This window comes from Gorilla gorilla, chromosome 1, assembly GCF_029281585.2.
Source record: "Gorilla gorilla gorilla isolate KB3781 chromosome 1, NHGRI_mGorGor1-v2.1_pri, whole genome shotgun sequence".
In the NCBI taxonomy this organism is placed as follows: Eukaryota; Metazoa; Chordata; class Mammalia; order Primates; family Hominidae; genus Gorilla; species Gorilla gorilla.
In genome coordinates, this window is record NC_073224.2 from 96,190,537 (window position 1) to 96,206,337 (window position 15,801).

At 42.9% G+C, this 15,801-nt stretch overlaps 1 protein-coding gene across 2 annotated transcripts in view; it reads left to right on the top strand.

The window, feature by feature from the left end:
* The window catches only part of SLAMF1 (signaling lymphocytic activation molecule family member 1), a 39,586-nt gene that overhangs the window by 11,555 nt on the left and 12,230 nt on the right, over window positions 1-15,801 (top strand). Inside the window, exons 3-5 of one of the 2 annotated variants that reach the window (XM_019025350.4) lie at window positions 1,197-1,481; window positions 11,934-12,023; window positions 12,534-12,616. In XM_019025350.4, coding sequence (XP_018880895.1) covers window positions 1,197-1,481; window positions 11,934-12,023; window positions 12,534-12,616 — 458 coding nt within the window. The remainder of the gene's footprint in view (window positions 1-1,196; window positions 1,482-11,933; window positions 12,024-12,533; window positions 12,617-15,801) is intronic. The other variant, XM_004027719.5, reaches the window with a different exon arrangement.

Sequence of the window (15,801 nt, forward strand, 5' to 3'; positions counted from 1 at the left end):
AAATGTGGTCTCTGCAACCATGGCATTTTTCTCAAGCCAAAGGAAGAGTTTGGATTTTGAAGTCAGACAGACCTAGGTTCAGATCTTAACTTGGCCACTTAGAAGCTGTGAGATGTAAGACATTCCACCTCCCTGGGACTTGGCTTTCTCATCTATAAAATGGGGAATAATGACAACTAGAGTTATAATTGTTGAGAAGATTAAAAAAGATGATGAGGCTGGGCACGGTGGCTCACGCCTGTAATCTCAGCACTTTGGGAGGTCGAGGCGGGCGGATCACGAGGTCAGGAGATCGAGACCATCCTGGCTATGGCAGTGAAACCCCATCTCTACTAAAAATACAAAAAAAAAAAAAAAGAAAAGCTCAGCATGGTGGTGGGCACCTGTAGTCCCAGCTACTCGGGAGGCTGAGGCAGGAGAATGGCATGAACCCAGGAGGTGGAGCTTGCAGTGAGCTGAGATTGTGCCACTGCACTCCAGCTTAGGTGACAGAGCGAGACTCTGTCTCAAAAAAAAAAAAAAAGATGATGAATGTGAAACACCAGCATTGTGCTTGTCCTATAATAGTTGCTAAATAAGCAAGAATTTACCTTTTATGTGGCCTATTTCATGGCCTTAGAGTGGGATAGATTGATGAGGCCTATGGTTATAATTTAGGACCTATCACTATCTCAGACACACAAAAGCACTTACTACACACCCACCCACTCACTCACCCATGCGCCCGTGTACATGCGTGCATGCGCGCGCGCACACACACACACACACACCCTCCCACACACATCACGATAGATGAAATCCCACCACTAAAAAGCCATTCTTTTAGGTCTAGGAAGTAACAACGTAAGCCAACTAAAAACCATGGTGGATTTGTTGACAGCAAACTCCACTGATAGGAGACAGGAGAATAGCAACTTAGGTCAAGGACATCAGGAAGGGCGAGTGGAGCCCTAACAATATTGGTAGAAGAGGCCTAAAAAGCAAATTCTTATTTTCTATTTTATCCCAAGGTGGTCTTAGAAAGGATGTAGTGGGGCATGATGGACAGTGTGAAGCAATAGATTCCCCACTAGAAATAAATCACATTGAGGGGGAGGGAAAATGCCATTAGGCTGTACTTTGTTCTAACAAAAAGGTCAAGTGAGAATTCCCAGGGGTTCACTCAGTGATGGCTCCCTTCCTCCCACTCCTGACAGAGCAGGTCTCCACGCCAGAAATTAAAGTTTTAAACAAGACCCAGGAGAACGGGACCTGCACCTTGATACTGGGCTGCACAGTGGAGAAGGGGGACCACGTGGCTTACAGCTGGAGTGAAAAGGCGGGCACCCACCCACTGAACCCAGCCAACAGCTCCCACCTCCTGTCCCTCACCCTCGGCCCCCAGCATGCTGACAATATCTACATCTGCACCGTGAGCAACCCTATCAGCAACAATTCCCAGACCTTCAGCCCGTGGCCCGGATGCAGGACAGACCCCTCAGGTGAGTACACTGGTGGCAGCCTGTGTGCCACCTTAATGAGCATGGGCTCAGTCTTCACATGGTCCAATTGCTCCCCAGCCATGGCATTCACCTTAGTAACAATACTTTACATTTTCTTTACAGTTTGCAAAAGTTTACCATGTGCATTTAGTGAGCTCACTCTCATATTGACCAGGGTGGCATTTTTATGCTCAGTTCACAGTTGACGAAACCAACAGGAGGTGATAGAGCCAGACCCAGAGCCTAAGTCTCCAAGGCGTAGCCTTCTCTGCCTCTTGCCTTGACTCCAACCTGCAAGGTTGGCTGGGTGAGGGATTGCAGGTGGGAGGGCCTGGCTCCCAAGTCTATGCTCCACTAATGCTGGGGCAGTTCTACACCGTCAATTAGTATTTACTGATCACCTACCTAGTAAGAAATTGTGAATAAATATGATATGTGATCTCTCCTCTCTAACGATTCATTGTAAAGATAAGACGTAAAACATTGCTAATAATGAAACACAGGATATAGTGAAGGGCCTCGTTTTATGGAATGGACTGTGAATCCCATACCAGGGCCAGGGGAGTCAGAAAGAGAGACTAAGACCTGGACTGTGAAGTTTGAGGAATAATGATAAATTGCATAGCGCTTCATCATTAGCAAAGCACTCTCAACTGTGTAATCTCTTTTGATCCTCACAATAACCTTGCCAGATAGGTGTTATTATACTTTCATTTTACAGATGAGGAAATTGACGTTCATACCATTTAAGTACCCTCTTCAAGTTTCTTTGGCATGTAAATAGTGGAGTTAACCCCTAAACCTACATCTTCTGACTGTTCTTCCTCTAGAAAGAAAAGCATCATTATTCTGTCAGCAAAAGGAAGACAGAACTTATTAAGTAAGCCCATTTAACCACTTGGATACAGGACAGAACACAGGCCCTTTTCACTAACAGATCTTGTGTCCCTGACTCAAGCAGGTTCAGGGACTGTAGGACCAGGGTGTTGCTCTGCAAGGCATCGCTTACACCCTGACATTCTCCTCTCTGCATCCACTGGGGGGACATAGGAATCATTCCAATGGGTCTTCTGCCTACAGTAGCCATGGTGTCCATGTGGAAGGCTTTCCCAGGTGGTCATGGTTGAGGGACAGGGGAACTCAGCCAAGTAATGCCCTTCCACATAGCACTGCCTGTCACAGAGACTCCCCTGGAGTATTCCCAGATGGACTGCTGGGAAAATCCCACCTGGCCTCCAGTGTGCCCCTGGGAGTTCTTGAATGAGTCTAACCCCCTGCATGTTTCCTCCTCAGACATTTCATAGCCAGAGTCCCCCGTCCTCTCACTTACTGGCTATGTCTGGCTGCTTGCCCACCTTGCATACAAACCACATTCAGAGGCTACCCCCCAGTTCAGAGCGCTCTCCCCACCCACAGTCATTTAGAAGGTGCTGGCAGGACAAGCAAGCCCTGCAGCATAGTGGGTAGCTTACAGAATGTGGCCCCAGAAGTCCTAGAGCCAATGCTGCCCTTTCTACTTACAAGGGCAAGTCCCTCAATCCCTCTGAGATTTAGATTCTTCATCTCTAAATAACAGCAACTGGTGGGTCATCATGGTTTACTATGTGCCAGTTATGTGGCATCTCAGTTAATCCTCACAGCAACAAAATAATATTGATAGTATCCCCACTTCACAGATGAGGAAACAAAGCTATAACATGGTTAAGTAAGGTCACACACAGAGCAAGTGATGGAGCTAGGCTTTCTGATTCTGGAAGCCTCATAGGTATTAGTGAAAGAGATATAGTACTTAAAATGCCTTATAAACCATAATAAAAATGTAATTTTTATTATAAAAGCTATAAAAATATAATGTATTTTTTAATTGTAAATGAGGAAGCAGTAACCCTTACCTCAGCACAGCCCTCTCTGGGTATAGCTGCCCTATTAGAGTACAAAAACAGGGCACTGAATATTTTACCCTGGCCTAACCCAAAAAAGGGGCAGAACTTTCTTCATGCTCCTCAATGTAGTTTAAAAAGAATTTAGTTAGGGCATACCAAAGTGTTGGTGGGCCATAAAGCTTATACTAAGGGCACTCAGCTCAGGACGTTCTAAGAAAACATGTGAAGATGGACTTACCCATCTAAGCCACTCTGAGGACCAAGAATGCACCAGTGGGAACCAGATTTACTGAGTAGGAAGCAGGTTCTTGTGAGGAGTGGAGGGACAGGAAGCAGTAGAAACCTGGCACCACAGGAAGGGCCCTGTCAGGATCTCGGCTCAGTTTGTAAGAGAACTGTCCAGCCGTTTCCCTCTCTTGGGTCTCTGTTTCATCCCCAGTAAAATGAAAAGGGCGAACAAATTAAGTCCCTCCCAGAGTAGACAGTCCTTGATTCAGTGTATGTGTGTGTCAATAAGAACTGCAAATAGAGGCTTGCCACTGTGTATGAGTTTGCTAAGGCTGCTGTAACAAAGGACGACACACTGAGTGGCTTAAACAATCAAAATGTATTGGCTCTCAGTTCTGGAGGCTAGAAGTCTAAAGTCAAGGTGTCAGCAGGATTGTTTTTCTCTGAGGGCTGTCAGAGAAGGATCTCTCCCAGGCGCCTCTCCCTGGCTTGTAAATGGCTGTCTTCTCCTTGTCTCTTCATATCATCTTCTCTCTACGTGTATTTCTGTGTCCAAATTTCCTCTTCTCATAAGGACAACAGTCATATTGGATTAGGGCCCACCTGTCTCAGTTTGCTAGGGCTGCCATAAAAAAGTACAACAGATTGGGTAGTTTAAATAACAGAAATTTATTTTTCTCCTAGTTCTGGAGGCTAGAAGTTTGAGGTCAAGGTGTTGGCAGGTTTGGTGTCTTCTGAGGTCTCTCTCCTTAGCTTGCATATGGCTACCTTCTCACTGTGTTCTCACCTGGTCTTTCCTTTGTGTACTCACACCCTGATCTCTCTCTCTCTCTCTTTCTTTTTCCTGGTGTCTCTTTGTGTGTCCAGATTTCCTCTTCTTATAAGGACACCAGTTAGGTTAGATTAGGGGCCACCCTAATGACCTCATTTTAACTTAATAACCTTTAAAGACCTTGCCTCCAAATACGGTCATATTCTGAGGTCCTTGGGGTTAGAGCTTCAACATAGAAATTTGGGGGAGGGGAGACAAAATTCAGCCCATAACATCACCCTAATGACCTCAGTTTTACTCAATTAACTCTGTGAAGATGCTACGTCCAAATAAGGAAATCAACATACGAATTTGGGAAAACACAATTCAACATGTAATAAAAGTAGAGATGCTCCTCCCCACCCTGCCAGCCTGCAGGGATAGGGGACCAGACCTTCCCTGCCTCAGAACCAGATCACACAGCTGGTTTGTGGCCTGCCCTTCACAGTATACCAGATTGCCTAAATACTGAAAACAGAATTGTATTAGTACCTTGATTTGTGTTTGCGCATGAGTAATGAATACTACCTGTTCTTAAAACACTGCACTTAGTTTGACAAAACATTTACCGAGGCTCTACTATATTCCAGCATTGTGCTAGGGGCCAGTACACAAAGATAAAAAAGACATGATCCTTGCCTTAAGGCAGAAGACAGCTGTATAAGTAAACAATGATCCGAGATTAGACAGTGTGACGGATGTAAAATGGAAATATATGCAAGGCAACAAACAGGAGGGAATTATTAACACTGTCTCGCGGGATTAGAGAGAGCATCCCAGAGAATGTGACATAAACTGGGTTTTAAAAATAAGTAGAAATTACCCAAGTTGATGAAAGACATTCCAGGCAGAGGGAGGAGCAGATACAGCTGGGTCTTGCTCTGTATTATCTTGTAGGTGATAGGAACTAATAAAGAGTTTTAGATAGAGGAGTGACACCATCAGTCTTGCTTTTCAAAGAGGAACTCCAGTAGTATAGAGAACAGACTGGGGCAGGGAAGTGGGGAAGAAAGAGAAACTAGTTCCTGGGGGCCATTATTGCAGTCATCCATCAAAATGATTCGACCCGAGCCAAAGCAGCAACTGTCAGTTAACAAATATTTTTTTCCTAGGGCATACAAAGGAAAACCCCAGCCTTGGGATGAAAGGGTGGGGTCCGAGGGTTTATTAGAGGTTGCTTTGCCATCTGTCATCAGGACAGTGATTTTAAGACATTTTTCATTTTCATTAATGAAAACCTCACAGCGGTTAATGATGTGATGAGACGGAATGCAATGTGATGTGAGCACTGAATCTTGACAGGACTCACTTAAGCGAAACTGTGCAAAAACTTATATGTTTCTTGAAATCTTTTTCTTTAGGTGACATTTGTTCAGGTCATGTATTCATCCTTGTTCCAATTGCCATTTCAGTGTGTTAATGTCTATCATAATGAAGCATCTTTATTGCAAAGTCCAATTCTTAGGGTGCTATGAAGTACTCTGGCTAGGTCATGTGAAGCCAGTGGATGTGGGTCAGCTCTGGACAGTGTGTGACTTGCTGCCATCCTCCATGACTGTATTCTGAAATAGATATGGCTGTGCTAGAATGAAGGAATCTAGAAAGGAATGCCCCTGGAAGCTCATCTTGAGGAGAGGATCTTTTTCAGCAGATCAGCAAAACGCTGGCTCAGCACCTCTGAGTTAGCTCAGTGAAAGAAAAGGCTGACGCCTGCCAGTGAGCTCCGGAGGCTTCCCCTTTCTAACAAGGTCATTTCTTCAAATAGGGAGTTCCCATTGTTTCAGAGTCACTTAGATGTTCCAGGCACAAAGACAGGTCTCTTTCTAGGGTCTTCCCAATTTAGCGAGCGTAACAACAATGGTGGAAAGAAAAAACCTGGAAACTTTGCACAGCCCAGAGCCTGGTCATGGGCCACACCCGCTATAAGGGAAGCTGAGACACATAGCTCCTAGCTGAGCAGCTACATGCCCAGAAAAGACTCGTATTACCACGAAAGCATGAGCGCAATCGCACTGGAGCTAGTAGCCTCTGCAATGCTGGGTGGGATAGGCAGGTTGTAAGTAATTTTTCTGGAAGCTGTGAACTCCGTAAAAATGTTTACTTGGATGGTCCCAGAACTTAATTTGTATATGGTTCATGAGCATCCTTCCCCACCCCCAGTTCTGAATGGAAACTGCCACGAACAAGAATGTATCTCTTGAAGATGGCAGCCTTTGCTGACAGAACCACATGAAAGGCAGGAAGGAGATCCGGCACGCTCCCACCGTTACGCTAACATCGCAGTATCTCTTGGGTGAACTGCATTTGTTTCTCAGATTCTTTTTAGTTTTCTTTTTCATCTTCCCTAAAAAAATATTAATAATAAGATTTTGGGACTTGAGAAGAGAGAGAGAGAGAGAGAGACACGCTTCTGTGTTTCTGTGACAACACTTTCAGAGACAAGAAAAAAAAAGCTCTCTGGCTTTTTCCTTGGATGTGTGACTGTCTGCCAAGTTATCACGTTTAAACCACAGCCAATAGGTGGGGAGGGCCCAGGGTGGAGACTCGAGCAAAGCACTCTTCCCAAAGCGCATGTGAGTTCTTGACCAGCCTGCTCGGCCGCCTCTAAGAGCCTCGGGAGTAGGGGGAGTTCCAAACCTCTGGTTCAGAAATGTTCAGGTACCATTTCTTTGTGAATGAAGGAGTCAGGAGCTTGTAGACCCCAAGACAACTTTGATTTCTCAGCATCACCATCCAGAGAGGCCTCACTACATGACTGAGCAAAGAGAAGAAGAGCTGGAGCTTCTGCCACAGGAAACGGTGGTTTGAAAATGGGAGCACAGGTGAAGCGCCGATGGCACAGACACACACTTGCCTCCTGGCTCCATCTTGTTATTGTAAAGTATAAGCCAAGCGGGTCACTGCTCCTTCCCTTTGATTCCTGGCTTGGGCCATTCAGCAGGTGACCCTGCATTCCTTCTGGTAATTTTTAAACAGAAAGCTACGTGACAGTCTTTTTCTAGATCCATTTTTGTGGACTCTCATTTAATTTAACTTAGTTCATCGAGTGCATATTGAGTGCCCTCCTGCCCTATATTGTTTCCGTTGGAATGGAGGATACAAATAAAGAGTAAGGTACAGGGCCTACCTTCATGGAATTTGCAATCAAAGTGGGACTTCTACATCTTACTAGGTAGAAAAATATAATATTTAAAGAAACATATTATAATCAAGGAACTGCTACTAGAATTCCTCTTTGAAAAGGAATTGTATTTGTTTATGATAGTACCTTAATAAATGCTAGAAGGCAGGTGGAGACCCCCGAGGAATCTGGGTGTGGGTTGGATGGTTCTGTATGAGAATGGAGGAAGATGATACTTGTGCAGAAACGGGAAGAGAAAGAGAGAGTCTGAACCTGCTAGGTGGTGAAAGCTGCCTGGTTCACAATGGAATTTGCTCCCTGGGACCCTTCAATCTTCAGTAGAGAACTTAAACCCACAAAATTATTGGTGTAAGTTTTTAAAAAAAAGTTTTTTTGGTTTGTTTGTGGAAACTGATTGTATTAGTCCGCTCTCATCCTGCCAATAAAGACATACCTGAGACTGGGTGATTTATAAAGGAAAGAGGTTTAATTGACTCATAGTTCCACATGGCTGGAGAGGCCTCACAATCATGGTTGAAGGCGAATGAGGAGCAAAATCATGTCTTACGTGGCAGCAGGCAAGAGAGTTTGTGCAGGGGAGCTCCCATTTATAAAACCATCAGATCTTGTGAGACTTATTCACTCCCATGAGAACAACATGGGGGAAACCACCCCATGATTCAATTATCTCCACCTGGCCCCACCCTTGACACATGGGGATTATTACAAATCAAGGTGAGATTTGGGTGGGGGCGTGGCCAAACCATATCACTGATGAAGGGACTAAACCTTGCACCCAAGGAAGCACAGAGTAGAGCAAGCAGAGTTATAGGAGCAAAGACTTAGAGAACCATAAGGAAATTACTCCCAGAAATTACAGAAATCATGTGCAGCTTGACCTGAACAAACTGTAATAGTAGCACTTTTTTCATATTTATCCAAATTTCTAAGAGCATGGGGTCTCTGACATTTGATTTCCATCTAAATATAATTAAAGAATAGCAACAAATGAATGAGCACCAAGTGTAAAAATACTTGGGCCTACTATACACATAGGGAAACTAAGCCATAAGTAATGAACGGATAGGACTGAAGCATCTCTGGACACTGGTGAAGAGACTCCTTTGGACTTAAGATCAAACTCATTTTCTTGTTTTTCCAATCAATCAACAAGAATTTACTGAGACTCTATTATGTACTGAGTACTAAGAGAGCTGTTAAAGTAGTGTAAGAGATGGTCTCTGGCCTCCTAGAACCTAGCAACTATTTGGAGAATTGAGGCTAGCAGAAGTAATTGACACTTACTGACCACATGATGGATTCCAGATATTGCTCTGGGCACTTTCCATACATTACTGTATGGGTTTCTCAGAACAACACTGTGAACTTATTGTTATGCTCATTTTACAGATGAGGAAGTTGAAGCCACAGAGGGTATGAGTAGCTTATCTGTAGTCACAGAGCTATCAAGTGGTAGACCCAGAATTTGAACCTATCTATCTGGCTCTAAATACCATCACTGAAAATGGTCTGCATGGTAAAGATGATGTTGCCAAAACTCAGGTTCTAAGATACATGACATAAACCACAGGTGCTGCAGGAGTCCAAGGGACAGGGAAGAACAAGAGCTGGGATGGTCAGGAAAGGTGACACAAAGAAAGGAAGATTGGCCTGGGCATCAAGGCTAGGCAGGCATGGTGGACAGCTTAGGGTGCAGCAGGAAGGAGAGTATGGAGTGGAGCCTGGGGCCAGGAATGAGCATGTGTTGGATGGAGGATGATGAAGGATGGGTTGGCTGCTCAGAGGGCTTTTGACTCAAAAGGTTTGAGTCAAAAGGGCTTTGACATCACTATTGCCTTCTTTATGGGGACCGCATCTCCAGAGGCTAAAGCACAAACCACAAAATCTGCAGTTCCCATCTTATCCAGCTCTGCCACTGACTTTTTCTATGACTCTGGATACTCCTGAGTCTCAGTGTCCTCAAAATAAAATTAGTGGGTTGGGTGAAATAAGCACTATACTATAGTTCCCTTAAGGTTAAAAAGGTCTATGGTTCATATTTGTATCCAAAGATTAGGAAAAAAATTAGAGTTTATGAAATATCTTTCAGGACCATGGCCAACTTGTCTCTCAGATCTAGATGGACTGGCAGAAGCTTGTCATAGGACAAAGGTAGCAGATTGCTTTCATCCTCTAGAGACCCTAGAAAAGATAGAGAGGGCCAGCGTTGTCATGTCCTGAAGCCTTGGTGCTGCACCCAGTCATCGTTAGTTTCTGTGAGTTGGTGGGCAGCAGAGCAACCGGCGTCGGGCGCGAGGGAGAGGAGGCTGACTCACCAGGCATTACTGATGCAGTTTTGTCTTTTATTTTCCAGTTCAGAGGTACTACTTTGTCTGTTGGTTTTATTTTTTTAATCTCAAGTGAAATTGGAGAGAAATATTATCTTTTAAAATGATATAAATGGTGGGGGTGTTTCTTCTCAAATCAACTGTTGTACTGGAAGTTCCCAAAGTATCTATGATAGAAGAAGAAAGAGGAACTAGTCAAAATAGTAAGTGCTACTATAATGGTTTGCTGGATCAGTTCCATAGGCTGACGAAACACAAAGTTCAGGCTATTGGCTTTGCTTCTTATCCTAGTATTAGAGTGATTTCTCCACTGGTTCCTAGTGTCGATATCATAAACCTTGAATGACTCAATCTGTCTCAAACACACACATACACACATACACACACACACACACACATACACACACACACACACACACACACTCCTGCACAGAGGGTTCTCAGTGACCATAAGTCACTCAGAGTGGAGCTGCTCCTTCCTCCAGCATCAGCAATGATTCAAAATGTCATGCTTTACACAAATTCAGAACTCTCTGCCTGCCTCCTAATTTTTTTTTTTAATCAGAGCATAAGACTGTTGAAGTTGGTATCTGGCAAAATTAAAACATTTAATTTAGGGGATAGAACCTATAACCAAGGTGTTTGCAAAGTCAGTTCAGTGAGATTCCTTGGGCTAACTTGATGTGTGAAAGGCCTAAGGAGAAAAAGAATCTTTTCAAACCCAGAAGGCAACTTCTTGTCAGCTATCAGGCTGGAGGCCCCTTTGGATCTTGTGGGCTGCATTTTATGAATTCATTGAGACTGTCTGTATCTTTGGTCAACTCTGTAAACATCTGATTGTGTCCACCATGATTCTTTCCTTTGGAACCCAACTATTTTTCTTTCAATTTCTGCCCCACAAATTCCTCACAGGTTCAACAACAGGCAGGCTTATTCCACAATCATCCTTATAAGTTTCCCTTACACATTAATGTTAACATCTGGTGTTACTCTATTTAGAACCTTAGTGCGAATATTCTACTTAGAACCCTAGGGCTTCAGCTTGGTCCCCACTGTTCATTACCCCGGTATAACTTTTTCCAAGCCCATAAGTCTCTCTAACTCTCCAAGAAGTCTGTCTTTAGTATTCAGCCACATTTCTACTACTAAACCAAGCTCTAGTTCTTGAGGTTCTCCAGGCTGTTTTGCTTCTCCATAAAATGAGAATAATGAGTGTACCTACCTTGTAAGATTATTGTGAGGATTAAATATGTTAGTACACATGATGCACTAAAAATATGTGGCCCATTGCAAATGCTCAATAATTGTTCATTATTATCTTATTGAGCTACTTGTCTTGTTTACTGGGGGTGATAGTTCTCATTCACTGTTTGTCAAAGTGTTGCTCCTAATTCAAAAGGATTTGATAAAGTGGGTAAAGGAGAGAAAACAATAAAAGTTTTCTCCTGATTTTGAGCCTTGATGATTAGTTCTCGGGCTAATTTTAAACATGAAGATGATTTAGAGGAAAGACTAAATACTTTCCTTTCAGTTCAGGTCTGCTGGGTTCAACCCAGTTATTTGCATGAAAGGACAACAATAGCACTATTATGTTTATTTTTAAAAAAGATAAGTACATCTTTCTTCCTCCCAGTGTCTCATGAGAATAGTGTGAATTCACAGGGACAGCACATGGAACCATTATATTCTCTTTACCCAAAATGGATACAGGACACATTAGCAATCTTAAGATGGAGAAACTGGGCAGAGAGATTGACTTAGGAGAGATGAAGATAATTTAATGTTAGACATGTGGTAGTTGAGTTAAAAATAAAGAATTTTGATAGAAAAATCTTCATGAAATTAAGAATGTGAAAGTATAGTGAGAGAAATTAGAATAAGAAAACAGATACAAAAATTTTCAGTGGTCTAAAGCTGACCTCTAAAACCATGAAAACAAACGTCTCCCTTGGGAGAGAATGCAGAAATAGAACATGAGGCTCCATTATCCCACTTTCATGTAAGATGTTTTAAAGCTCAGAATACTTTTGAGATTGCTCTTTGACTTCTTTTTTTTTCCAGAAACAAAACCATGGGCAGTGTATGCTGGGCTGTTAGGGGGTGTCATCATGATTCTCATCATGGTGGTAATACTACAGTTGAGAAGAAGAGGTAGGTGTCTGGTAATAAATAGATTCTTATCACACTCTCTGTGGTAAGCAGGGGACCTCTCTCCACAGGCTTGGACTTGCTCTCACCACTTTGGCTTTCTGCATGGGGCCACCTTTGCAAAAATAGTAGATAAACATATCCTGGGACCTTGCTTAATTCAGTCTAATTCAACATGTCTTGATCCCCTCTACTAGGCTATGGAAAGAAATAGAAGAGCCACAGGTTTCTAATGTGAGAGACATTATTCAGATAATTTCAGTTTAGTGTGACTAGCACTGCCAACAGGGTAAACACAGGATGCTGAAGAAGTGTACAAGAGGTTTAAGAGTATTCACTGGGAACAGAATTCAGAAAATTATTGGATCTCATCCAAAAAGTCACCAGGGTTAGAATGAAACCAATAAGGCACAATTATTCCCCTGCAGTTGAAGTGCCTAGAGGTACCATCACCTGTTCTCTCTTCCAAATTTCCCTATGATTCAATATCTCAGGGCATTGTGCTCCCCTCAGCCACCTTGACTACTACCAACCAATACTGGAGTCAAAATGTCCTGACCCAAGACCAGGAGAGATGCTCCGGCTGCCTTCCCATGGTAAGGATAGAACTTGATCCTCATAACACTGAGCTGATGACTGATTTCATTCTCAAGTAGATCAATGTCATCTACACGCAACCTTCTTAGAAAAGCCCTTACCTCAGCACTCTGATGTTGGTTTTGCTTATATAAAAAAAATCTAGATCATAGCACAGCGACCTACTTGTGTCTCATTTCCTCCATCTAAGAGTTAGCCAGGTGGGAGGGATGGGTGATTCAGATAGAAATTAGGTTGACAGCCTATGGGGCTGGGGATAGGGCAATCACATTTAGCTCATACTATAAGGAAATAGTGAGATACCCAGGATGAGAAAACTGAACTTAACCTATCCACATTAACCTACCTAGTAAAATTGCTGGGATCCTACACCATACTCTTTCCTCAACCACACTTGGCTTATCACATGGTTGTGCTCTAAGGGAATAGTGCTCCCCATCCCACAATTCCCCATTACCTTCCCCGACACACATACCCATCCTCACCTCAACCCCATTCACCATTTGTCCCTTGTAAGTTAGCAACACACAAAACTCTGCCTCAAACTTGCGGTAAAATTTATATTTAGTTGCTGCACCTTTCACAAAACCTTGCTAAAGAAATTATATTGGCAGCTTCTAATGCTATAATCATCAGAATGCAGCCTGACGCTGAAGGCTTTTCAATGGACTCTTCAGCAATTTCATGTCCAGGAGAATACACTGATAAAGAATGTGGGTATAGGCATTAGACAAACTTACATTCAGATGTAGATTTTGCTACTGACAAGCTGTGTGGTCAAATGACTTAACTTCTCATCTGCAAAACAGGGGTAATACTATGTACTTCATGGTATTGTGGTGGAGATTGGTATCAATACACAGAAAACACTGAACACAGTGGTTCCCATCGATGGGTGATAGATAGATAGGTACATGGACAGATAGATACATAGACAGATAGACAAATCTCCTAGTGTAGATGAATTAAAAGGGCACTGTTTAAGTGCTATGGCCAGGAGAAGCTGCACTGGAAGCATCTGGAAACAATACCTAGAACAGATTGAAAATATTTTAAGTCATGGTAACATAAGACTTTATGCTTCAGGTAAAAGCTGAAAAGGATATTAGATACTCTATGCCCTCATTTTACAGTTATGGTAAGAGAAAAGACCCATTGAGATGACGTGATTTGTCCAATGCCACACAGCTAATGATGGCTACAATGTAGATGTCCTAATTTTAAGGCCAAGACTTTTTCCTTAGAGCCTAAGACCTTGCTGACTTGGAGCCGAGTTAAGCTTACTCCTAAAAACCTGTTCTTGCACTGGGGAAAATAACCTGAGACTAAATTATCTTGGTCCAATGGTCCTTTTAAGCAGCAACAATCAACCTCACCTCTTCCATCTGTCTGACCATTTAGGACTGTCCTTCCAGTTCTACATTTAACTCTGAGCTGACCTGCAAGACTGAAAGTCTTTGAGGACTGTAGTCTGTTCTCTACTCTATTTGTAGCCACTACAGCACCTAGGAGAGTGCTGGGCAGGCATGTCTTACTTTGCAAACACTCGTGGGGACTAACTTGAACCTCCTCTGCTACCTCCAACTGCTTCTTGAGTCCTCTCCTCCATTTTACACACACACACACACACACACACGCACTCATGCACACTCCTCAGTCAGGATCAACTCTGACCAAAAAAGCGAAGTTGAAACCACTAGGCACACCGTGCTCATACCCACACATAAAAAATCCCATGTTGACTTTCCTTGAATTCCTGGAACTTCATCAGTGTCTGCCCCCATTTCCTCCCCAAGACTCACACCCTCACGCAGCACATTCCACCATGCTCACCACATACACACTGGGCCTTTCCCTTCCAAAGAAAAATGTGCCTCTCCTAAAAATGCTATTTCCTCAGAGATGTGCCTTTTTTTTCTTTTCTTTTTTTTTTTTTTGAGACAGATTCTTGCTCTGTCACTCAGGCTGGAGTGCAATGGCATGATCTCGGCTCACTGCAACCTCTGTCTCCTGGGCTCAAGCAGTTCTTCTGTCTCAGCCTCCTGAGTAGCTGAAATTATAAGTGCGTGCCACCATGCCTGGCTAATTTTTGTATTTTTAGTAGAGACAGGGTTTCCCCATGTTGGCCAGGCTGGTCTCAAACTCCTGACCTCGTGATCTGCCCACCTCGGCCTCCCATAGTGCTGGGATTACAGGCGTGAGCCACTGTGCCCAGCCCAGTTTTTTAAGAGAATAAATTAACTGGTGTTAAAATAAGTCTACCTTAAAGGCTGTGATTTTCTGGGTCTAGCCTCCATTGCCTCTGCCTGGATTTGCAATAATCCCATAATAAACCTCCATCCTTCAGTCTGCCACTTTCCCACCATCCTTACTGCTGCATGATGTATACAAAGGATACTGTGCAACTTTAGAAAGAATGAGATAGGTCTACTGTGCTAACATGAAAAATGTCCTCAAGACATTTTAAGTGAAAAGATCAAGTTACAGAGAAGTGTGTGCAGAATGACACCTCTTGTGTGAAAAAAAGTCTATATAAGTATAGCAAATATCCAAAACTGCATTGTCTAATATGGTAGTCACTAGCCACATGTGGCTTTTTAAATTTAAATTAATTTGAATTAAATAAAATTTAAAATTCAGTGACATTAGTCACAGTTCAGGTGCTCCATAGCCCCGTGTCTGTAAGCTGTATTAGACACTGCAGATATGGAACATTTCCATCATCTCAGAAAGTTCTGTTGCACAGAGCTGATCTACAGGGATATACATCAAACTTTTAAAAATGGTTTCTTCTTTTTTTTCCCCACTTCTTTTCACAGGTATTGAAAAATACGGTTTCTTTTGGGAATGAAATTGGGTTGGTTAATGGGAGAAGGGGATTTATACTTTATACTTTATATATTTCTTCACAATTTTTATTTTATGATGAGAATAAATTACTCCTATAATTTAAAAAGAAAGCTTTTTAAAATTGGCTAAAAATTAAAATATTCTGCAACTTATTAATTTCCAGAGACCCTAGGCCCTGAGCAAAATTTCCAGATGGTGGGCAACAGAATGACGTTGTTGCTTTATTTTCTAAATAGTCCCAGGTGGAACATCCCTCTTACACGTCCCCCCACCCTTACCTCCCACACATCAATTCCCCCAGAAATAGGGAGGTGAGAAAGCTGCGAGTGAAGCA